Source organism: Argentina silus (assembly GCF_951799395.1).
Source record: "Argentina silus genome assembly, chromosome: 18".
Taxonomy (NCBI): domain Eukaryota; kingdom Metazoa; phylum Chordata; class Actinopteri; order Argentiniformes; family Argentinidae; genus Argentina; species Argentina silus.
This window is the reverse complement of record NC_139672.1, coordinates 5602701-5627103: the sequence shown is the minus strand read 5'-3', so window position 1 is coordinate 5627103 and position 24403 is coordinate 5602701. Positions and strand designations below refer to the sequence as shown.

The 24403-nt window shown below is 44.3% G+C and overlaps 2 protein-coding genes across 2 annotated transcripts in view; one reads left to right on the top strand and one right to left on the bottom strand.

The window, feature by feature from the left end:
• Window positions 1-1555: 1555 nt before the first annotated feature.
• On the top strand, window positions 1556-18746 carry pigk (phosphatidylinositol glycan anchor biosynthesis, class K). Its single transcript, XM_083689677.1, has 11 exons — window positions 1556-1657; window positions 1919-1972; window positions 2150-2241; window positions 2413-2548; window positions 4009-4120; window positions 4418-4514; window positions 5598-5715; window positions 6170-6280; window positions 8261-8433; window positions 12602-12677; window positions 16928-18746. Exons 1-11 carry the CDS (start codon window positions 1574-1576, stop codon window positions 17042-17044), a joined length of 1170 nt encoding a protein of 389 aa, XP_083545803.1. The 5' UTR covers window positions 1556-1573; the 3' UTR covers window positions 17045-18746.
• A 3304-nt stretch (window positions 18747-22050) lies between these two features.
• Window positions 22051-24403, bottom strand: part of st6galnac5a (ST6 (alpha-N-acetyl-neuraminyl-2,3-beta-galactosyl-1,3)-N-acetylgalactosaminide alpha-2,6-sialyltransferase 5a) — a 29166-nt gene continuing 26813 nt past the window's right edge. The window contains exons 4-5 of the mRNA XM_083689799.1: window positions 23647-23754; window positions 22051-23237 (exon numbers count right to left, since the gene is read on the bottom strand). Coding sequence (XP_083545925.1) covers window positions 22979-23237; window positions 23647-23754 — 367 coding nt within the window. The 3' untranslated portion in view covers window positions 22051-22978. The remainder of the gene's footprint in view (window positions 23238-23646; window positions 23755-24403) is intronic.

Genomic DNA, 24403 nt, shown 5'->3' with positions numbered 1-24403 from the left:
AGTCTCCCACAAACTAAGAGAAAACACTAACGATCAACACACAGTTATTCTAATTCCATATGATTTGATTACAGTAACTAAATGCAATGAAATGCAGTTCAATACAATACCATACACTACAATGGAAAACAGTACAATACACCTAACTGCTGTTTAGTTGCAAGGTATAATAAACATAAGCTATGCAAGACTGCATGCAGGAGCTCTTCTTTGGGTTTAATAAGAGATAAAGCCTCTTTGGGGCATGAGGTTAGGGGCAAGGCTTTTTCCGGCTATTCCAGATTTAGTGGCTCTATGCAAGGCCCAATTAAATGGCAGTATAGCCCATATAGGATTTGATTGCTCTGGATACTAATCCACTTAGCTCACTAAACTGAAGCACATCTTTAGGGTCTCAGGCAAAGTTAGTGATTGTGTTTGAGTGGTTCCAAACCACCTCTGCTACTGGCGGGGTGGGGGGGGGGGGGGGTAGTGATTGTGTTTGAGTGGTTCCAAACCACCTCTGCTACTCGGGGGGGGGGATATTGTGCATCATTTCAATATGAAATGCTGGGGATATTTTAGAGGAGCATTGTAACTCAGTGGTGGTGGTAAGTGATTGAATCCTGGAGACATAAAGCAGCAGGTGGAGGAGGAGCAGAGGTGGATTAAATGGCTGGCAGACTTATAGGCACACAGTCTATTTTAAGACCCCCCATAGCGTGACAAAGTTGATTTTGATGCAGGATTCTAGATCCGTCGCTACTCTCAGACTGATGAGTCTGTGGTGTGCTGCTGGATGAGAATACGATGAAAGGATGATTTCTTATCGATCGGTTCACAGGGTGACAGCAGTTGGTCACCTGTTGATCAAATGTGTACTCAAAACAAGCCAAATGTGACAACAAATTCTAATCCCATTGTAACATCAGCAAGGAAAAAATAAATAAATGTAGCCTCCAGTACCAAAGTCTATTTGATCGTTAGAATTTCACATTCATTTTGTGAAAAAAGCCCAATTATATAAACAATTATACACCCTCAATCTAATGGCTCAGTGCAGACCCTCAATCTAATGGCATCTCGAATGTTCCCAATATGGTAAAGGCAAATCAGTTTGATGTGCCTGTTAGATTCATGAGCCTGTGTAATTTTGACATAGATTCACAGCTACAGTTTGCTGTCAGTTGATGTATGTTTCCACTCAATTAGGACACATGGATAATACATAAAACACTATAATACAGCCACACTTTTTTCAACAGTCTCGATGTCAACATTATTTTTTGATATAGAAAAAAACTACAGAGAATTAAATAACATATTTTATTTATGTAGCTCTAAATTTTCATTTAGTGGATGTGCAGCTGCAATGATAGGCCTACGGTTCGAGTGAAATGAACAAAACATTTGCATTATTAATAATAGAAATAGTATGTGTCAAATCATGCCTAAAACACCTCAGTATTTGGGCTAGGGAAAATGTATTTACAGCTCCAATGTTGGACTTTTATTTTGACACATAAGAGTTGAACAGGAAGTACTCTTTCCTCTATGGGCGGTGCCAGTCAGTGTTAGCCCTTCCTGCATCAACATGGCTAGCTGCTGCACCCTGATCATATTTACAATTTTTAGCTTATTCATTCTCCAAACGGTGGTGGAAAGTAATAACATTGAGGTAAATACATATACTCATCATTGTTTTATAAATCTTTGTTCTAGACATTCGTTTCATATTGCATTTTCACCTGCAAAATCGCTGTCATTTTAGCTTGCAAGCTAACTAGAGTAGCATCCATGTCAGGTTCATCACTCCTTTGATTTGATTAGCTTGCTAGCCCCACGGTGAGTAATGGTAGGCAACGTATTTATCAGAAAACCAAGATATTTGCTTAATGACACGATTGTATCTTATTCTCTCTCTCTCTTTGCAATGAAGGCTAAAGCTGGGAAATTCTTCAGCAGTGGTCACACTAACAACTGGGCAGTTTTGGTGAGTAAAGGCATTAGGATCAGGATTCATATACTAATCAATATAATCAATCAGCGTCATTTGTCTGCAGTTTTCAGCCTTCAATTTTCCAAAGCGAAACAATGCACAAAAGTGTTTTTTTTTGGTGAGGGCTAAACATTGCAGATGTCATGATGTGCTTTTGTCACCTTTCCTCAGGTGTGTACGTCCAGATTCTGGTTTAATTATCGTCATGTGGCCAATACACTGTCAGTGTATCGTAGTGTCAAGCGACTGGGCATCCCAGACAGGTAATGCACTACAAGTGGAGTAGACAGGAACTGACAGCTCTTTGATCACATACATGTCCTCACCAGTTTAAAGGCAGTGTCTTGTTTCAATGAAAACCAAAACACATAGCAACCCTGTCGCTCTCTCTCTCTCTCTCTCTCTCTGTCTTTTTCCTTCCACCCTCCCTCCAGTCACATTGTGCTGATGTTGGCGGACGACATGGCCTGTAACCATAGAAACCCCAAGCCAGCCACGGTGTTCAGCCACAAGAACATGGAGCTGAATGTGTACGGGGACGATGTGGAGGTGGATTACCGTGGATACGAGGTGAGCTTGTGTTATGCTCTCTCACACACCCTGCTGAACCCCCCCCCCCCCCCCCCCCCGTACGTACGTACACACAGATCTATCCAATGTTTACCATGCCTGTGTGTCTGGAAATGACTTGATATCACATACATTGCTTATCCATCTCCATAGCAACATTCCAGTGGCTTATCAGTGTTTTATCAGAGTTTGTTTTCGATTATTTACTTGGTTTGAAGTGTTTGTTTCACTAAGGACACACAGACAAACCACCTTACCATGGTGAAGTGCATAAAGAGAAAGATGAAAGGACTAAAACTGATTTTAACATTTGGACCACTTCCATTACACTGTAGGTATAAATGACTAGAGGCAACCCATCCTATGGATGGTCAAAAATCATTGGATCTGATTGCTTTAACTGAATGTTGTGAGGCTATATTTTATACAGCAAGGCCATTTTTACAATGCCATTGTCACCAAGTGGGAAAGCAGAAAGTGGCAGTGGTACAGCACATTCAAAGAAAAGGTCTCTATCCCCCTCCATTTCAGAGTCTTGCATCACGATATACCTTTTACGCGTGCTTGATTCAATGAAAGTTGTGGATGTTTGTCGACTACATTGTAGCCTATGCTTCTTTTATTCACGTGGATCATACATTTACTTTGTCTTATTTTATAGCATTATTTGAAATCGGCCCACAGATTTGGGTGAGTTGGGAGTCATTTTGAGAGCACGGTTTGTGCGAGGCAGGTGACTAATCGTAGCCCAAGTTGCTTAGCCTGTTTAATTCATAGTCAACCTTGCTTACTAGGCCTATTGGAGAGACAGCCCATTAAGGGCAAGGATTTGAGGGTAGGAGTTGAGGTAGGCTAGACGGGACATCGTGGATGCAGAGTTGCACTACGCCTGTGGGCATAGATGCACAACGCGCGCTCTGTGGAGAGGGATGCACATGGAACATTTCTGAAGCTTTATTTCATTATGACAAAACAGAATGTTTTATAGAGATAACGGCTAACCCATTAACGTAGTTCTAAATGGCCCACAGCAAAATATGATCACAATCGCTTCTAATGCCCGTTGCCCCACGTTCCCGACTACCGGAAATCACCCCAAAATTCACCCAAATCACCCCAAAAAAAACAACACTGCGCAACGGAGGAAATTGTAAAGTAGACCTCATCATGCTCACGGGCACGGTGGTTCGCTGAAGCCCAAAACCACGTTGATTGGCCAAGAACTGCGAGACATAGATTACGCGTCGCACTCTCGTCTGGCTCAGAGCATTATTTAATAGATAAGGAAGACAGCACAGAGTGTCTTTTTCCCTGAGGGTAAACAAACAAACAAACAAACATAATATATATTTGTTTTTAGTGCGTGCACAGAAGCCGTGCAGCTGTAGAGCCATGTTGAACTGAAAAGTTTTCTGCCGATTGACTACTAAGTGTCCCTCTCTGTCATGACCTTGTTTCAGGTCACTGTGGAGAACTTCCTACGTGTTCTCACAGGAAGGCTGCCACCCAGCACTCCACGGTCCAAACGGCTTCTCTCTGATGACAACAGCAACATCCTCATTTACTTGACTGGTATGATCCTTTCATCTGTTACCTAAAGCACCCAAACAGCAGCTATGTCCTACATCAGCAGCATGACTTTTCATTTGATCGGTCCCCTGTCTGTCTCAATTGTTGTCTGAAGAATTTATGTTGATGAAAGACAGTAATGATGATTGGCAAATGCACGCATCCTTACACTGTGTGTGTGTGTGTGTGTGTGTGTGTGTGTGTGTGTGTGTGTGTGTGTGTGTGTGTGTGTGTGTGTGTGTGTGTGTGTGTGTGTGCGCGCGCGCGCGCATGTGCGTGCGCGTGTGTGTGTATTTACAGGCCATGGTGGAAATGGTTTCTTGAAGTTCCAGGACTCTGAAGAGATCAGTAATGTGGAACTGGCTGACGCCTTTGAGCAAATGTGGCAGAAAAGGAGGTAAAAGTGTTGAGAGGAAAAAAAGGTGTTTTGCTGACTCTTGCTTTTGAACAATGACATCATTGTTATGGCCAGGGAATTGACACCAACATCAACACAACACCCTGAGAGGGGAGGCTTTTCCCTATTGAGTCTTTTTGTATGGGCTAATGTTATGTTTATGGTGGTAAATTAGTGAGTGTGCTTAGATGTGAATAAACAAGGCACAACAGCCTCCCACCAGCCCTCCCTAGATGTGTCCTGCGTCCGTGCTAATCGAGCCTGTCTGACTGGCGAAGCAGGACACAGAGAGGTAGATAAAAGCACAGTGGCGCCGGTTTCGCCAATGATGCGCTAATTGCAGGCTTGATCCGCCCAATTAGGGCTGCCGTGTCACCTCTTGGCTGATGGGTCCTTCATTAGTCTTTTAAGCCGTCCCTCCCCTCCTCCCTCCGCACATGTCACAGAGGTAGACATAAGTGCTTTCTAATGTTTGATAGAAAAAGCATGGTGGAAAAAGGAAGTCACATTAAAATTCCCCATTGAGAAGAGGAGAGGAGAGGAGAGGAGAGGAGAGGAGTGGGAGGGAGCAGTAGGCTTCTCCTCGTCTCCACGGCAACTGCTAACCGAATTTGGAGGTTGTGGGCTAAGCTCTCTTTTGGAGTGCGTGCGTGCGTGTGCGTGTGCATGCCTGTGCATGCGCATGTACACTCACAAAACACTTTATTAGGAACACCTGTACACCTTCTCATGGTGGAGGTGGTGTAATGGTCATCACTTGAATGCCACAGCCTATTTGAGTATTGTTGCTGACCATGTGCGTCCCTTCATGGCCACAATTTACCTATCTTCTAATGGCTGCTTCCAGCATGATAATGCACCATGTCACAAAGCAAAAGTCGCCTCAAACTGGTTTCATGAACATGACAATGAGTTCATTGTTCTTCAGTGGCCTCAATGTTCTTGTGAAATCAATGCCACGAAGAATTGAGGCTGTTTTGAAAGCAAAGGGAGGCCCTTCCCAGTATTAGTGTAGTGTTCCTAATAAAGTTCTCAGTGAGTGAACAATGTGTGTGTGTGTGTGTGTGTGTGTCTGCTCTACAGGTACAACGAGCTACTGTTCATCATTGACACCTGCCAGGGGGCCTCCATGTATGAGAGGTTCTACTCCCCAAACCTCATGGCCCTGGCCAGCAGCCAAGTGGGAGAGGACTCCCTGTCTGTGAGTTCACTGCTCAGGTCCCCAGACCCCCCCACACCCCCCCAGACCCCCCCACACCCCCCCAGACCCCCCCACACCCCCGGCTCTGGGAAACACACTCACATAGACCTACATCCATGTCTTGACACTGGCCATCTAACAGCTGATCATTGAACATACAGTAGATGTCCATTTAAGTGAGGCAACATGTCCAAAGTCGTGAAGGGAATGATTGTGAAAGCACGGTGACCTGGACCAAGTTCATGTGCTATGCCACTAAGCGCCACGGAAGACACCTTTTCAACTCTTCCTCTTGCACCTGTGTAGTGCAGAGTCGTATGACATGACACCTACATCTCCACACTGACCTTTGTTTTGTTTCCAATTGGATCATAAAGCAAACCTCCATTGGCTATCTGTGTGTGAGTTGGGGACTAGTAACCCCATTCTCTTTCCTCTGACCCTTGATCCCCAGCATCAGCCAGATCTGGCCATAGGGGTTCACCTGATGGACAGGTACACCTTCTACCTGCTTGAGTTCCTGGAGGACATTCACCCCTCCAGCTCAGCCAACATGAATGACCTGGTAAGAATGGGTGGGTGTGGGTGTGGGGGGTGTGGGTGTGTGGGTGTGGGTGGGTGTGTGGGTGGAGTGGGGAGGGGTGTGGGGGAGGCTGGGTGTTTGCCTCCTAGTGTAAGACTCCTTTTGAATGTTTGTTTTCTTTTTACCTAAGCCTGCTAAGGGGCCTTTTCTTCCACTTTTCTCACTTGTTTGTTTTTACTCACACCAGGATTATTTTATTGTAGAATGTGCACTTCTGAGGTTCCAGCCCAGGTTCAGCTCCTCTTCTCTATGCCTGTGTTGTGGTGGAAACAGAATCTCGACCAATAATGACCCTTTATTCATTAATGGACAATCCGCAGTGCCAGAATGTGAAAGTGTTAAGGGCTTTATCTCTCTCTTGAGGGTGAAAAATATATTGGATTCATAGATTTTCAAAAACTACAACCACAAACACACCCCCCACATTTTTTACCCCCTAATGACATCATAAGGGGTAATTTCCTTAGCACCTTTTCTCTTATCTTTTTGACTACAGAATGTAGAAATCTCCGTTTTCACATATGTAAACACTGGTATGGTGCTGGAGATAATGAATGTGATGTTAAACATTGGTGAAGTGTCCCTTTAAGAATAAGCGAGAGAGAAGTTGGTATTTATTTTCTCATTTGATCGAAGAAGAACATTGACAAAGCGGCAATCTTCCCAGAATAGCCTTGTGGATCAGAGCATACCAGTGTTTAACCCTCCCCCGCATAGATGAAAGCCCCAGGCTGGCCGCTTCTGCCTCACTGGACACAGCACTTGAAACAGACTGGCTAATGGCGCGGGTCTTTGAGAGGATGCAGGGGGCAGCCCTCACATCTCTGGCCTACAGTTTGCGCTCTGTGGCGTCCCCCTTTATCTAGGCAGTTTCCGAAGGAGATAGGCTGGCCCTTGGGCGACCCCCTCCGACTCCCTCCTACCCTGAGGGGGATTCGATCACACACTTCAATCCCCCACCGCTGTCAGGGCCGGCCTGGCCCACAGGCCGAACAGATGGCAGCCTAGTGCCGCAGAATGTCAAAAGGGCTCCCCAAATGTGACAGAAAAAATATTTCTAAATTTATAAAAAATGTGAATTAAAATGTTAAATATGTTAAAATGTTAAAAATTGAAATAATTTTTGGCTCTCACCTGGGGCCCCCGCAAGACTGGACCAGCCCTGGCCACTGTGGTCTGTGTTGGCCAGAACCACGGCTCTGATCGATGAGCCTTCCACTAACGCATATTATTTCCTCCAATTTTCTTGTTTTTGAAGATGCACTTTCTTTGAAAGGCCCATTTTGTGGTTTTAACAATCAATACTATAGATTTTCTCCTAGCCCAAAAAGGTTTTTTTTATCCCAGCAGCAAAGGGGCGCTCTAATGAAATAGAAATTGTCCAATTGTCTACCTCTCTAGATCCTCCAGGACACCTTCTCTGTGAGTGGTGTTTGACAGCTGGAGATAAGAGTTTACTTATAAGAATTTAATGAAGAGCACCTTAGCTTTGATTGACACCCCAATGACCAATCACACACTTAAGAGGATTACAACCCGCCTTATTCCCCCCATTAATAGAATAACTGTTGAAGATGACATGCACAAATGTCAAGTGCCATGCCTATGAAGTGGCATTTCCCCTTTGCAATTAGATCAATGTCATTTCAGGGAGCGACCTTTCTCCTCAAAGGTCTCACTGGTCTCTCTTCACGCAGAGGTTTTCTCCATGTTCTCTCAGCTCAGTGATATGAACCAGAACAGACACAAACTGTCAGCTGTTGGGAGATGAATAAGAAGTTACTCAGGACCCCATCATTATTTCTTGATTACCAAATGAACTGGTGCTTACAATTTGTTATGATTTTGTCAACCGTAAAATACTTGATGACTCTCCATCTTAGTCTCTGTTCTGCATGTCATAGTCTCATATGTAGCTGTTTAAACTGTTGCGTCTGTGTGCGTCTATGTGTGTTTTCACAGTTCAAGGTGTGTCCTAAGAGTCAGTGTGTGTCCACTCCGGGCCACCGTACGGACCTCTTCCTGAGGGACCCTGGAAGTGTTCTCATCACCGACTTCTTTGGCAGTGTTCGCAAAATAGAGATCACCATGGAGACCATCGACCTGACATCTGCCATCGTGCCTCTGGAGGAGAAGTAAGCAGACTGTTCTGATTTTCCATCTATGATAACCCTGTTGATTATTGCCATGGTGATGGTAGAACAGCAGTTCCCAAGCTTGGGTCAGGACCCCATGTGGGGTCACCTGATTTCAAATTGGGGTCCCCTGAGAAAGTCAAACTAACCTCTGTAATTAGATTAAAAAAATAATAACAATAATAATTTAAATGTTTTATGAAGACAAACATTGTCTGTGTATTGCACCTGTAGCCTGCTGTATATTGCAGTGTTTTGGGTTAATATCCAACCAATTAGAGCATCTTCTAGGCAATTAGAATACATCTGCACGTCAATATTATGTGTTGTTGACATAGCCCGCAATCAAGTTGTTGGGGTCACAGGAAATGATTGATGTCCCAAACTGACATCAATAATTTCCTGTGACCCCAACAACTTGATTGCGGGCTATGTTTGGGAAAAAGGTTTGGGAACCCCTGTTGTAGAATATTGCCTCATATCTCACATTCTAAGTTCAATATATCTATCTATTGATACACTGCCATATTAATCCCAGCTCACAGCTTCAGTAGCAGGAAGTACGCATGTACACTCACCATCCCATGTCATAAAGGTCAAAAGAAATCCAAATTCATATTCTATTGTTAACCAAATTTCAATTGGCTTTGAAAGAAAATCAGTGCACTTAGAAGTACCCTAAAATTATGGTGCACTTCATTTTTTTTTTTTGCCCTTAATGCATTAACCTTTTTCCAGTTTGGGAAAAAAATGATTTTATTTTTGGTCATAACATAACAGGCCTGTGTTAGCTCTGTGGAGAGAGAGAGAGAGAGCCCTCATTAGGGAATAATGATTCTGCTAATGACCTGTTGAATAAACTGTTAGCAGTAGTCCATATGGGTTAGTCACTATGGTTAGTAGTAGTCACTATGGTTACCGTGGAGCATACATGAGGTCGTCCTGTAGCTCACTGCCTGTGTGTAATGGACTTCATGGTCATTCGATTGTTGCTCTTACCTTTTCATTAGTTCATTCATTTAAAAAGAGCTTTGTTTTCTCTCTGTGAGTGTGACTATAATTCATCCCATCCACATGTTACTATTACTATGACACTGCGTCTCAGACAGTGATTACAGGAGTTGGCCACTAGATGGCTCTAGATACTTGTCGCATGCCCTACCCAACACTGGGTTCACTCTACTGTGGGCCTTTGTGGTACATCTCAATAAGCAGGCCGACCACGTGTGGTTATTTACTCATATTAGTCCCAAACACACTAATCCATAAATAAAGACCATCAAAGGGAATTGGAGTAAACCAATAGTAAAGACACAAAATGTAAACATAAACAAACCAGTCACAATATGAAGTGTTAGTCCTACTCTACTTGTAATGAATTGCTTGAGTTACTAACAGATGTATGTTAGATGCCTGCAAATTAAAACTAACCCAGGATTAGGCTGCCTGTTGTCATTATAATTGAAACACTGCTACGCTATAGTCACAGATATCTGATATGGTTTATTGCTAATTACTAATTAGAGCTAATTGGCATTCCAGATATGAGTTTGCATTTGCTGCTTTTGCTGTTTGGCCTTGGGTGGTATGATACGAGATTCACCACCACCAACACCCCCCCCCTCCCCATCACTTTATTATTGATTAGAAAGCTAACGCAGCACGCCATCCCTAGCATGGAATGGAAGAGCTGCAGTGCCACGAAAACTAAATGAGAAAGCTAATTGAGCCGCGTGTCCTTACATTACTCCATAGTCGTACAGAAAGTCATTATCCTAATTCTAGCCTGAGGAACTGGTAATATCCTGTTTGGGTAGACATTGAATGGTGTTCAATTTGCCTGTTCAATTTGGCAAATGCGCCGGCACCTCTGGTCCTCAATGAGTGATATCAAGGATTTATTTATCACCTAGTACAGATTCAGGCTAGAAGTTTGTTATTCCCGCTTATTGTTATTGCGTCTGTGTTTGTGGCAGGCAGAGCAGCACAGGCCCATGGTCCCTCATTCTCATGTCCTTAACTTGCAGAGGAGAACAGGCTAATGAGACGCGGTATCGTGCCTCGCTGAGGCTCCACAAGCGATGAGTCATAATGTTTTGTTGCTGAGACTAATAGAGAAGATTTATAGTCATTTAAACTTTTTCTTTTTTTTTTCTTTTCTTTTTTTACAATGTGTTAATAAGGAGTTGTCTGAGCGCCTTGCTTTGGAAACACAGTCGCTATGGTTGAAATATGTGTTATTTTATGGCTTCAGATAGTGCTGAACTCTTCTGATTTCCAATGAGATCTTTGTGTATTGGAAGAAGAAGATGATGATCACTTCATAAAGTGACCCCATTCATTCATTGTATCTTTCTTCATACCAATGGCCGCCCAAATGAAGGTCAAAAGCGGAGTACTGATAAACCTGTCACTGGGCTACATAAGACGTCTCCGCCTAGCTTAGGCCACCCATTAAGGCCTCCCATTGCAAGCAATCATCACCATCAAAGAGTATCTTTCTGAGGACCTGAAGAGCTCTCTTAATGAGTCATTACCCGATGTATATAATGACTAGCCCTGAACATGCACCATTCCTCGCCCCAGACCGTACACTCACGGTACGGAGGTTACTGTATACGGATGCCCGTTTGAAATCAACTGTGATTAATTACAGTCCAGCTTTAATGCACCTAGTATCACTGTGATTCACTCAGACAAGTGAAGGAGAAGATGTAGTGATGCTATGTATCAGGGGAGGCTGGCGGAGGCAGAATTCAGAGAATGGGCTCATTGTGATGCATGGAATAGAATGAGGAATTCCTGATTCCAATCCATGCATTACAATGAGCCTATCCTCCGATTTCTACCTCCACCAGCCGCCACTGGTGTATATTTCTCTCTCTCTCTCTGTCTCTCCCCCTCCATCTTTTTCTCATTTCCAAACAGCCATTCAGCCATGAAAAACTAACTCAATGAAAATCCCTCTTCCCCAAAAAGACTACATTTTATGCAGTACTAAAAAAAACATTATATAGTACTTGTTAACGTAAGTGGTCTAGTTCTTTAAAAGGATGTTGGGTTGTCCTGAAGTGGTTGCTCCCTACTTCTTAATATCAGAGTTGGGGTCAGATCCTTTGGAACTCTAGTACTGGAAGTGGATTGATAAATCCCCCGAAGGAAATAAAGCGGCCATCTCCAAGCCAGTTCATCTCCTGGACTGTGCACAATTGAAATGGAATTGAGCCCAACCCTGGTTCTTAGTGCTCTCACATCCAATGGCAGCAATAGGGCAGCCCATGTTGTGAGCTCAGCGGGAAGCTGCCCTGTCTGTCCGGCTGTCTGTCCATCAGAGGAGCAGTGTGCTTCATTTCTGGCCCTAAGCAGCATGAGTAGAACAGAATAGAACAGACAGCTTGACGCAGCAAGTGGTCAAATCAGAGGCATGGTGGTCAATAGCAGGAGGCCCTGCTGGGTGTGACAGCCCACTCCATTGGCTAATGGGGGAAAAGCAGCCAGAGAGTTCAGGCAGCCGGTGTGAATTAATATCCATCCTTCACTCACTCAACAGACGCAAGAGTGACCTTTTAGCTGAGAGACACTCAAGCCTGTCCAACTATGACACACACGCACGCGCACACGCATACACGCACGCATACATACACACACACACACACACACACACATACACACATACATACATACATACATACATACACACACACACGTGCACACAAACACACACACACACACACACACACACACACACACACACACACACACACACACACACACACACACATACATACATACATACATACATACATACACACACACACACACACACACACACACACAACTATGTCACCTCACACACTCCTTGCACACCAATTTTGTCCCTCAAATTATTCTTTGACAGTTATTTAGTTATTTGGGTTTTTATCAGCAGGGAAAATAGGGTTCATTTGCAGCAATTTGTACTGTGTATCATTGGTTTGGGTCGAAAATGACCTGTCAATCATTGCTACACCGTCTGCTAACAGCTCTCTGTTTTTCTTTCTTTGAATAATGGTGCTGGAGATGACATAAGTCAACATGCTGTATCAGAGGTAACAGTATTCTCTTCATTGTTAACAAGGGGGCGTCAGTGTGGAATCTAACGGTGTGTCTCTGTGTTGTTTCCTGCCAGGCCTTTGAATGCAGAGCGGCAGAGAGAGACCCAGTTGTACGTGGACCAGCTACCAGTGGCTGAGATCATTCATCAGGTGAGTCCTGGACACACACATTCCCCGAGGACACAGTCAGAGCGTCGCTCACAAAACAAGCCAAAACTATCCCACTTTAGCCTATCAGAACCTGTCTGACATCATTAAGTGCAATGATAAAGCTCTATGATCTGAGAAGTCAATGCAACTGCTTTTAATACACAGATGTTCTTTGCATAATGAAGATTCATGCCCGGGCGCACTCTAGTTTTGTCACGACCGTGGCAGGTCGTTCTGGATAAGAGTGTGTGGCAGGCGCTCTGTGTCTGTCCGTCCTCTTTCATTTCAAGTCAGAAAGTTACATGCGACACTCGCGAGCAGATGTGTCTGTGCTGTTTCTATGGAAACGTGTGTGTTCATATGCGTGTCTGTGTCTGTGCGTGTGTGTGTGTATTGCGAGCCTCCCCAGCACTCTCCATGTCGGTGAAGCGCTGTGAAATCCTCCCGAATAGATTTTTGGGAGTGTTGTAGCGAAACGTACTCCACATCCCGAATGGAATGGGAGTTTCATCAGAGGCTGAGCACCGCTTTTTTTACAAAAGAATATATTTTTCCCTCCCCTAGTGAACGACTGCCACCACCACCACTGCATTCGAATTGTGAATCCAATCCCATCCCATCACTCCGTGATGGACTTGGCAATGTACTCAAGTTGCGGCCCATTGAAATCCCATCACCTTGCATTCACAGTGTACACACGGCACGCGCCGCAAAGGTACGGGACCGTGATAGAGTATCTTCTAAGATCTGTCAGTTCTCTTAACGCAACCTATTCCAAGCTGCTCAAACGGTTAGAAACACGGCACAGACTTGAAGGAGAGGAAGTTGCACCCAGAAGCAATAGAGAGTGACCAGAATCAGAAAGAACAGCCTCGGTTGCTACCAGGACAACACGGCCGCAACAGGCAGTTTCTTCCTCAAGGCGGTACGAATCCCTGAACTCTAAATAACCCATGCCCTTTATCCCCCCACACACTCTCTCTGCCCTCAGGCATTGTATAGACATGTGAGTTTACAGTACAAATGGTCTCTTTGTTGTTTTACTCTACCGTCTTGCACGATTGTCTGACATAATTGGCACTCAGACAAATTCCAATTGTTTCCTTTATTCCTTTTACATTATTGATTACCAATGAATTCTGAATTTAATTGAATTAGCCTACAGTATAACCATGGAAACGATGAGTCGCCGAATGGAAGCTAGAGCTCTTGCGAAATAAGTCCTGTCCTGTTTCGAGTCCGCTGCAGACTACTCGCGTGACATTTTCCGGGTAAGCACTTGGAGATGTTGCGTTTTCATTTTTACATTTATGGCATTTTAGCAGATGCCTCTCTCACATCACCACAGGCTGGCACTGCCAGAGCACCGTGGCCGGCGGCCACCAGGCAGCTCAACCGTCTCAGAACAATCGCTTCACTTTGGTTTCATGTCATACATTCTGTGCGTTAAGAAGTAAAGGATTATGCGGGTGTTGTTTTCACAGTTGTCTTGTTCTTTGTGATTTGTAAGGAATGATATTTTCCTTTCATTTCGGGGGATACACTGACGCAGAGCACTGGACCTGTGCACTAACCTCTTACATAAAGGCTTTGATCAAAATCTGTCTTGAACATCAGAACACGGTGGTCTCAGCCGTCTTTCTGACTAGGTCTGTGAGTCCTCCTCATCCATCAACTCATCCATCCAGTTTTCCATTTTCCAAATATACCCTTAGAGAACACAAGACAATGGCTTGTCTCCAGCCAGCGTAATAGAAAAGTTCTGTGACGCTGACAGTGAGTATGTAAGCCACTGTAGCATGGCCCTGCTGGTATACAAACACTGTGTGTGTGTGTGTGTGTGTGTGTGTGTGTGTGTGTGTGTGTGTGTGTGTGTGTGTGTGTGTGTGTGTGTGAGTGTGAATGAGGAGTTGATTAATGTGCTGTCTCCTGTGGCAGCTGTCTCAGGGCTGGAGATGGGGTGAGCCCCCTCATATGCTACACCCCCATCCAACTCCCCATCACAATGCCAAAGCGCTAATCACAATATGTTCCACTGAAAAGGTGTGAGGGTTTTTTTTTTTTTTTTCTTCTCCTTCCCTTATTCACTCTATAAGTTTTTTCCTTTGCCGTGATGATTCCTGTTCTCTTGCGTCAAATTGCTATTTGTCACCCTGCCAGTTTGATGTCGTACCATATGCTTTTGTAGAATTTAAAAGAAGCCGCAGTGAAAGTTAATAGTTGTTTTTTTCCTTCTCTTACGCTTGCTGAACAAAAAGAGAGAATTTGACATTCAGAATTTGCGGCAGTTCATAGACCAACTCGAGGCATAACGCTCTGAAAGCACCACTTTTCAATTAGAGTTTCTTTCAGTACTCATCATTTGAACTCACAATATTTTTTCTTGCAGATAACATCCCTTGTGAAGGTGTGAGTTGCTTACATTTCATCCTACTATTCTTGCCAGGGGTGTGAATGTCAAGGATATTCATAGTAGGACAGTTGGTGTTTCGTCATTGGGCACCACAAAACATTAATTTCCCAATGGCGGTGTGACCTTGAAGGCCTTCTAATTGGCCTTTCAGCCCCCCTGAACGACCATTAACACCCCACATGGCTTGGTGAATTAGTTACCATCAATCAGATGGGCAGTAATTAATTGAGTTTTTTCAATGAAAGTTTCGTTTCCTGACACCCTGTACTTTGCACATAAAACAGCTAAAGTGTGAAGCTGGCATTCTTCTCTCTTTTCTACTTCTACTTCCCTATATCTTGCTTCTCTCTCTCACACGCTCACTCTCCCTTTCTCTCTCTCTCTTCCTCTTTCTCTCGCTCACTCACTCCCTCCCTCTCTCTTCTCTCTTCTCTCTCTCTCTCACTCCCTCCTCACCCCCTCTATCTCTCTGCTCCTGACATATGGTCCTCCCTCTCTCTTCCTCTCTCCCCCTCCCTCTCTCGTATGTCTGCTGACGCAGCCCCCCTGTCAAAGCCCATCCATCTCCCTCTCTAGTCCCCTACCCAGGGGGGCTCTGTGTGGGTTCTGAGCACACACTCCTGCCTCCCTCTCTATCATGGAGGTCAACCATTCCCGGCTGCCACGCGCTCTCTCTCTCCAATCTAATCGGCGTCCCATAGTCCTGCCACTGCCCCCCCCCCCCCCCCCCCCCCCCCCCCTAACCCTAACCCCCCGCATTTTTGCCCCCTGACCCAGCACTGGTGCTCTGCCACTGCACGACTGGTGACAATACTGTAGCTTGATTCCGTTCCATCGAGCTGACGAAAGAATTTGGATTTAACGTGATCCAACTGCAGTTCTGGCACATAAGTCCGTTAAGTGGCAGTGCCCTCACCTCACACTGAGCCTGGGTGAGTGGGGAGGAGGGCCGCAGGTGCACACACACACACACACACACACACACAAACACTCAAATAGAACCTTGTGCTCACATGAAATCCTCCCAACATTGTGGGAACGGTGCATGTCAGTCCTGACCCCAGGCTGGGTGTTCTCACCCAGCTCCTCTCCTGTGGGGCCTGCCATCACGCTGTCTCTCACTACTGGGTTTGTTTGTGTGTCTGTGTGTGGTCGTGTGTGTGTGTGTTTGTGTGTCTGTGTGCGGGTGTCTGTGTGTGTTTGTGTGTCTGTGCGTGTGTGTGTGTGGGTGTCTGTGTGTGTGTTTGTGTGTGTGTCTGTGTGTGGGTGTGCGGGTGTGTGTGTGGTCGTGCGTGCGTGTGTGTGCGTTTCTTGCTCTTGTAGAGAGCTGTGTAGGTAACAAACTCTCTTGAGTGTGTCCCTGCTGCCTTGATGCCTGTACTGGAAATGGGAGACTTCTGAAGATTCTTCAGAGGTTAAATCTATTCTCTCAACAGAATATTCTCTCTTCATTAGCATATAAATGCACTCCTTGTGATGCATGTTTAATACAGCCCAGATTTAAAAGTATAATCATATATAAAGCGATGATGTGGGAGGGAACGGGCAAACACGAACAAGGAAGGTGTACTGATGAGTGTGTGTGTGTGTGTGTGTGTGTGTGTGTGTGTGTGTGTGTGTGTGTGTGTGTGTGTGTGCGCGTGCGTGTCAGAGATAAATTGTGTGTTGTCTGCCTAACGTGTATGTAGGCTCACCAGTTTTTGCGTTTAAGTGTGTGAATGTCTTGTAAAAACGTCATCAATGGCATCAACACTTTGTTGATCTATGCCATTGCCTGTTGCTAACCAACAGTGTCGTGTTCTTCTCTTGACCCTTCTCTCTCCACCTCCTCCATCAGAAACCCAAGCAGAAGGACTGGCACCCTCCGGACGGCTTCATCCTGGGCCTGTGGACCCTCATCCTGCTGGTGTTCTTCAAGACCTACGGTGTCAAGCACCTCAAACACATCTTCTGACCCCTGACCCCCACCCATACACAACGGCTTCCTCGTCCCATCTTCAGGGCCCGTCTTGACTTTGCCACCGACCAGGAGCCCTCTGGACACTTCAAGGCTTTTACTCCCAGCCGAACATTCTTTAGATTTATAACACATCACAGCTTTTTTTTTAATTTTCTGTTGCTTTAAGCTGGATTGGAGGAGATATTTCTTGGCACTAACTACTGTACACTGAACTGCTCAAAGAGAGAGATGCTGAGCTTATGCTGTGCCTTTTGGGAGAGGATTAACTACTGACGACTTGTGGATGCTCATTCATCCTTGGTCTGCAATGTTTCTTTGTTTGTATTTATTTGCATCAGAGTCGTTAAACGGGTTTAAACGGAATTAGATGAAGGATATACACAGTAAGCATGGAAATACAGGTTGTCTGTTTTGCATAAACAGATGTGTACTGTGAGAGAGGGGGATGCATGGTTTTATGTGTATGTGGACTTTAATCATTGTTTGTCCGGTGCTGTTCTGTACACGTTGCAGTCTATTCCACAATTGAGGTGAAATGCACTGAATTGGGTCTGGTTTGGATATAGTCATTTAATGTCTCTGAGCATACTGCTTTGCATATTTCAGCACCGGTGGTATTTAGGGCTTAGAAGGTGCTGCTGAGAGGAGTTCGTAATGTCGCGCCCGCCATGGACACGTGTTTCATGACCGCTACACCACGTCTGAGAGGGTGTGATGGATACCAATCATAGATAATCTCACTTGACGGAGAAGGACCTGCCACTTTTCCATTCCCACCAAATTGCCCTCTCTCCCCTGGATCCATCCATTAGTGCCCCACTGCCCTGCCCTCCTAGTGCCCCACTGCCCTGCCCTCCTAGTGCCCCGCTGCCCTGCCCTCCTAGTGCCCCACTGCCCTGCCCTCCACCAATTCCATTCTTAAATGGAGTCATTTTTTCAGTTAAAACTACTTTTTTCGTTACAACAGTGGTAAGTGAGTGACCACCTGAGAGGCCCTGTCCAAATTCAGTTTCCCCTACAGATGTGTGTGTGTGTGTGTGTGTGTGTGTGTGTGTGTGTGTGTGTGTGTGTGTGTGTGTGTGTGTGTGTGTGTGTGTGTGTGTGTGTGTGTGTGTGTGTGTGTGTGTGTGTGTGTGTGTTTTCTCTTGCCTGTCTCTCTCTGGTACCAGCCCCACATTGGCCTCATTGTTTGGGGGAGTGACTGATGACATGGATTGAATCTCTGGTAGTTTTTCTTTTCTATTTTGGCGGTTGTCTCCCCCGTCACTCTCCCGTGGCTGTGGGGGAGCCGAGATGGACTGGGAAATGAAGCCATATGGCTGTGAGTGCTGCTGCACCAGCGACCGCCACTTTCCTTATACATTATTTATCCTACGCTTTATTCCCTCCCCCTGTTTCTTTCATCTCATTTTTCTCATTCTCTTTTGGGGAGTGAAAGCAGTTTTTTTTTTTTTCTTGCCTTGTATTCATATGTTTTTTACGTCTTGCTTAAATAAACATGAGGGTTTTGTTTGAATCTAAAAATGTATTTGTGACTTTACTCGTTCGTAAGGGGATCAGGACACCAAGTTTGAGGTAAAAATAAATCAGTGAACTGCCTTTTAATTGTTTTTCTAAGTAAACATTTGAAGGTACGCCTGCTAAGCTGTTATGAAAACTCACTAAATATCATACAGAAATGAATTAAATATCAATAAACATCAGAAGATGTTTTATTATTATAATTATTATTTGTGTGTGCTGAACTTATTTACTGGAAAGGTTAAACCAAACCTTATCTAGTGATATTTTAATGCACTTTTTTCTGATTTATTTTATTCCTCAAGAACCACAGTATATTGATGTGCCAGCTTACTGCGTTATGAACCTCTTTTCCTGGCTATGCACACAAATACACACACACACACACACACACACACACACTCAAAACATTGACACTACTATCAGGACTGAATTTGTTTGTTCCAAAACCCACTTTAAAATATGACAGAATACTATATATCTGCTGAATAGCCCATCCTCCCACTCACCCATACACAGCATGCTGATTTGTATTGAATCCTTTGTGCCTTGTATTCTCCCCGCTCTGCCTTTGCTGTCTCTATGGTTTCTACATGCTAATAGCGATCAGCGTCTGTCCTATTTCACACCTGGGTGGAGGCCCAGTGCTGATAGGACAGACTACAGTACATGACTCACCTCAAAGGAGCAGGAACCAAATCAGGCTTGAGAGAAATGGAGGGTACACACAGGGTAGCATGTCCTATTGTCCTTTTAAAAATGATCTTGCTTACGGTAAGTAGGATAGACGTTCACTAACACATGGACGCACACAATTGATCTTCGAGAAAGAGACAGAGAGAGAGAGAGAGAGAGAAAGAGAAGGAATAACAAGATGTGGAGCAGACTCACAGCCACAGCCAAGCAGATTTTAGCCTTGATTGCCATGCTTGACTCTCTTTTACAGGGTCAGGAGCCTACGCAGGCATACGTTATCCTCACACACACACACACACACGCACACACACTCACACACACTCACACACACAGTTTGGGAAACGAGAGAGGAGTGAACGACAGGCTGATTACTGCCAGACTGCTGTAGAAACTCTTGATTTGAGTCTACTTGTGCCTCAGTGAGCCTCTATAATGACAACCATCCGTGATGATAATAGTAATTTCATTACTCATAGTCCATAATGATCACCCACACTCACCACAGTGCAGAAACGGCGCACATTGAACATGGTGGAGTAATGGGTGGTCTTTAGTCGTCTTTTGGTTTTAACCGTCAAAGCTAACGACGGACATAAAAAAGACAGAAGCCAGGATGAATTGAGCAGGCACAATGATTGAGGTTGGCTTAATCTTGAGAACGCTACGGTTTGATTTATGTTCATATGTTTCCGAGAGGCAATATCAGCCTGTGGTCTACTACTGTAAGGCAGAGCTGGAGAAAGAGGAGCAGAGGGTTCATTGAATAGCAGCCTCCATGAGAGAGGCTATATTTAGCCCTGGGGATGAGGAGTCCTTGTAGCCCTCCCTGTCCTCCCTGTCTTTCATTATTATTTCAGTGTGAGGGAGCATGGCAACACTGCCAGAGTGGCAGGAAGGCACATTGAATGAAATGCTGGAAGGTCCTGCTGTCAGTGTACTGCAGGTAGAGCTACTGGCCTTCTGTCTTTCACTGCATGGACTGAGCCACAGTACATATGGTATGTACACGCCTCCCTCTTTCTCCCCCCCCCCCCCCCCTCTCTCCCCCCATCTCTCTCTCTCCCCCCGTCTCTCTCTCTCCCTTTTAATTATTTTGTTCCCTCCACGATTCCGTCCACTTTTCTTAGAAAACCTTGCACAATACAATGAAAAGCAGTGCAGCCTTCTGAGAAATATGTGTTTTATTATGTTTAATGAATTTTCATACAGTTTTCCGAGTTAAAAAGAGAAGGCCTTTGCCAAACACCTTGGGCAGTGTGTTAATACGCAAGTCAAGACCAATAGCCTTGAGTCCTAATAATTTATGGGACATAGACTTTTGCAATACAAATTCACATCAAAAGAATGGTTGAAATCTTTTGGAAAACACTTATGTGCAACAGGTACAAAGGCTACAGTAGCCTACCGCATGATCCCAAGCAGATATCGTGGTAGAAACAGGTCTTTGCGACGGGTTGGGGGTATCAGTGGAATTGTAATGTTCTGTGGAGGAACATGATATGAGAACATGATATGAGAACATGATATGAAGCATGTTCCCTTTGTGTAAGCGCGTACGTCCCTGGCCCACAGCAGCTCACATCACATTACTTAGATTAAAGCGATAAGGGCAGAATCGATATGGCTGTAGCACCAGGATCAATCATTAGGAATAGCAACCCCTTCCTTTCTCCTCCATGTACCCTGATTCTCATTGATTCATTTTGAAGAGAGAGAGAGAGAGAGAGAGAGAGAGAGATAGAAGGGGGGGGGGGGGGGCGGGGAAGAGAGATTGGACAGTCCACATAGTGTACATATCTAATATTTCTTCAAAAAATGACACCACCTTCTCCACCACCTTCATCCCGAGCGAAGCCATGAATGAATACAATTGGATGAATGCTTTGTCACATCCGAGCCCTCGATCTTAATCTCTGGCTTGTGTTGTGTGACATGCATCAGCATTTTCATGACAACCCTGCTTGTCGCTGTATAGATTGCCCTATTAAATGATGCCAGATCTCACAAAGCCTGGTGTGATGCATACAGCACAGTGCTTAGACACACACACACACTCACACACACTCACACACACACACACACACACACACACACACACACACACACACACACACACATCTGTCATTCACCCGGCTCAGAGTCAGATAGAGATAAAGAGCAGGGTTTGACATGTGACATGTGCGCCTATCTGCATATGTGACAGGCAGAGTAAGGACCTACTAAAAGATTCATGTGTCTCTGCCTTTGACAGCCAAAAAGCAGTTTTTCTCGATCGCTATAGGACAGTGCTGTTTTCATCATTTGGGGATGTGAGGCACTGCAGGTCCAGTAAATAAAACACGAGTCTATGAAACACCATGAACAGTGTGTGGAAAGTCCTTAGTACTTGTCCTTGATTACAGTGTTTTTTTCCACTGCTAACACCATTTGTATGAAACTGAAGTTCACATGCCCACAGCAATAGTCAAACATAGTCATTTTTCATTGCTTTCACAAAATACAAATCTCAAGCACCTTTTTGGAAAACAGTTAACACAACACTGTACATAAGACACAACAATCAATTGAGTAAGTGTTGACAAACAAAACAGAATTATTTCCTTATAGCATATAGCTATTTCTTACATTATAGTGAATCATAAATGAATCACCCTCATACAAGTAAACTCTCATTGCTCAACAGTTCAACTGACAATCAGTAATGCAATTGTTGCTGTTGTAAATATCTGCTGAATCAGAACTACAAAAAAGAAAAGATATAGTACAAGGTTGCTGAATAAAATTTTTATTGTGATTTTTTCACCTTTGTTTTCAATGGAAAATTGGTCAACCTACACAATGTATATTGATGGTTATCGTTACTATTTAGTGTCATTATGAAATGAATGGTGGAATACATTTTTCATTAGAAGACAAATTATACTTTTTTGATGAATTGATTTGCTTTTGTGACATGTATTGTTAGTAAGTTAGTAAGTTGTGGTGCCTTTTGCAAAAGAAATGTGGTGATTTGGCAAACATGTTAACTGTTTTGAAAAGTTGAATACTCTTTCAAGAAATGTGCTCAAGCAATCGAGAAAAACTGTAATTGAATTACCTATATTTAACCCATACTGCAATGTCTTACTGAGTGAAATAATTAGACACCTACACAGAGATGACAACATGACAAAGAGAAGTGTTACTTTTTTTCTACTTTTTTTAACGGCTGTGCAACAGCTCCTGCAAACCAAAATCCATATCCCTCTGTAAAATCTTTCTTTCTTTCTATCTCTGTCTCTATCTCTGTCTCACTCTCTCTCTCACCCCCACTCACACACACAGTCTACGCTCCAACAATACCCCAACCTTCAGTGAGTTCCTTTTGGCTGAGTAGAATGTAAAATGGCATGTAACCTTTAAAACCATATTAGAAAAGCACCCTGTATCCACAGGAACATTCAACTTCAAACAGTTTCTCAATCAGAAGGTGAAAACGCAGAGGGGTTCACATAATACAGTGGTTCATTCTCTGCCGGTCCCCTTTCCACTGAATCACATCATAAACCAACGTAATTGTCCACGTCAGGCAGAAAGGAGGACAATAAGCTCCTCAGTGAAAGACCGCTTGTGGTCCAGTTATGGTCAGTGTAGGACTTGTGTGGTGCTTCCAACCCAATCCTCAGTCCTTCTGAGTAGCCTGTCTTCCTCAGGAAGCCCAGTAGACACCAGTCACGTGTTCTGGAGCATGTAGGGAGCCAACGTGACCTTGTCCCCCAGTGTCTGGTTGGCGGGGAGGGCCGGGGGGCTCCAGTCTGGCTGGTAGAAGTGGATGTCGAACGTCCGAGCCCAGCTGGCGAAGACCCTCTTCTCTGTGATGAAGCGGTGGTGGCTTCCGCGGCGGCCGCGCTCGTGGGAGATGTACATGGCACACTCATCTGGTCCCAGGGGCTCGTAGTAGTGGTAGGGGACAGAGGGGTGCTGGGGCTCCCTGGGGACATACGAGGAGAGAGAGAGAACAGGGGGGTTTTGAAGAAAATGCTGTCAAAACTGTTTATATCTACAGAACCACCTTATACACCGCTGAGAATAAATAGCTACTACTGTAGCTAATGACTCCACTAAAACAATAATCGAGGCAACTTACCTCTTTGTTAACATCCTGAGAATAGTCGTAAATCCTAATTAACATTTTAATCAATTGTGAGAGATGTGAATTTAATTGCTACCAAAGTTTGTTTCATGTATAAGCCCATAAGATCTACCATATACTGCATACTATACTGTAGCAAAATAAAATGATTAGTAAAATTGTTCTCTTGGGTGTTGGGTGTGATGTATGTTAGAGAGACCGTTTTAATGAGGTATAAGGCTGAGCTTCTCATTTGAGCCAGGCTCACCTGCAGAAGTCGGGAGCTACCATGCCGTAGACATTGATCCTGTCACACAGCTCCAGGGCGATGGTCATAGTGAACCAGCCTGTGCTTAACCAGGAGTTAGAGATCCTCCTACAACAGGGAGAGAGGAGGGGGGGGGGGGGGAGATGGGGGAGGGAGGGAGGGAGGGAGGGAGAGAGAAAATATTCAAATGTGGGCAGCAAATGGAAATAGAGGTGAGAGGTGAGATCTGATTCCTGGCATCAGTTTGCCTGGGATAGATTTCAATCCCATGTCGATGCAATAGGGGTAGAATAAAGATGTATTAAAATTCAAAGATCAATATCCTCCTGGCTGTAAGATCATTTAAGTTCCTTCAAAGCTTAATTAAAATACAAATCCATCCCACATATTGATTGATGTGCAAGCAAGGCTTGTCAAATAATCTAACTGTTAATCAGAAAAGAGCGGAGGTACATCCAGGCTTGAGGTGATACCTTAAGAACGATGTTGCTCTCTTCGGTGGCAGAGTGATTTATCCTTTTTAAGACTGCACAATTTTGGTTCTTGCCAACTAATAATTGAGCCCTTATGACAGTCTAAAGAAATATGTGGCAATGAAAAAACACTAAAATATAATTTAAGAAAGACTGTCCCTAAATACCCACTTATTCAAAACTGCCTCTTTTGTATCATTCATTCATTTGATTGTTCATAGGGGATTCATAACATTGGGCACTTGGCCACAGGGCTGCGGGTCCATGTCTATAATCTCCAGTAT

Coding starts and splice junctions, on each gene's coding strand:
- pigk (XM_083689677.1), top strand. CDS start 1,574: ATGGCTAGCTGCTGCACCCTGATCATATTTACAATTTTTAGCTTATTC. Junction 2,549..4,008: donor TGGATTACCGTGGATACGAG/GTGAGCTTGTGT, acceptor ACCTTGTTTCAG/GTCACTGTGGAGAACTTCCT. Junction 4,121..4,417: donor CATCCTCATTTACTTGACTG/GTATGATCCTTT, acceptor GTGTATTTACAG/GCCATGGTGGAAATGGTTTC.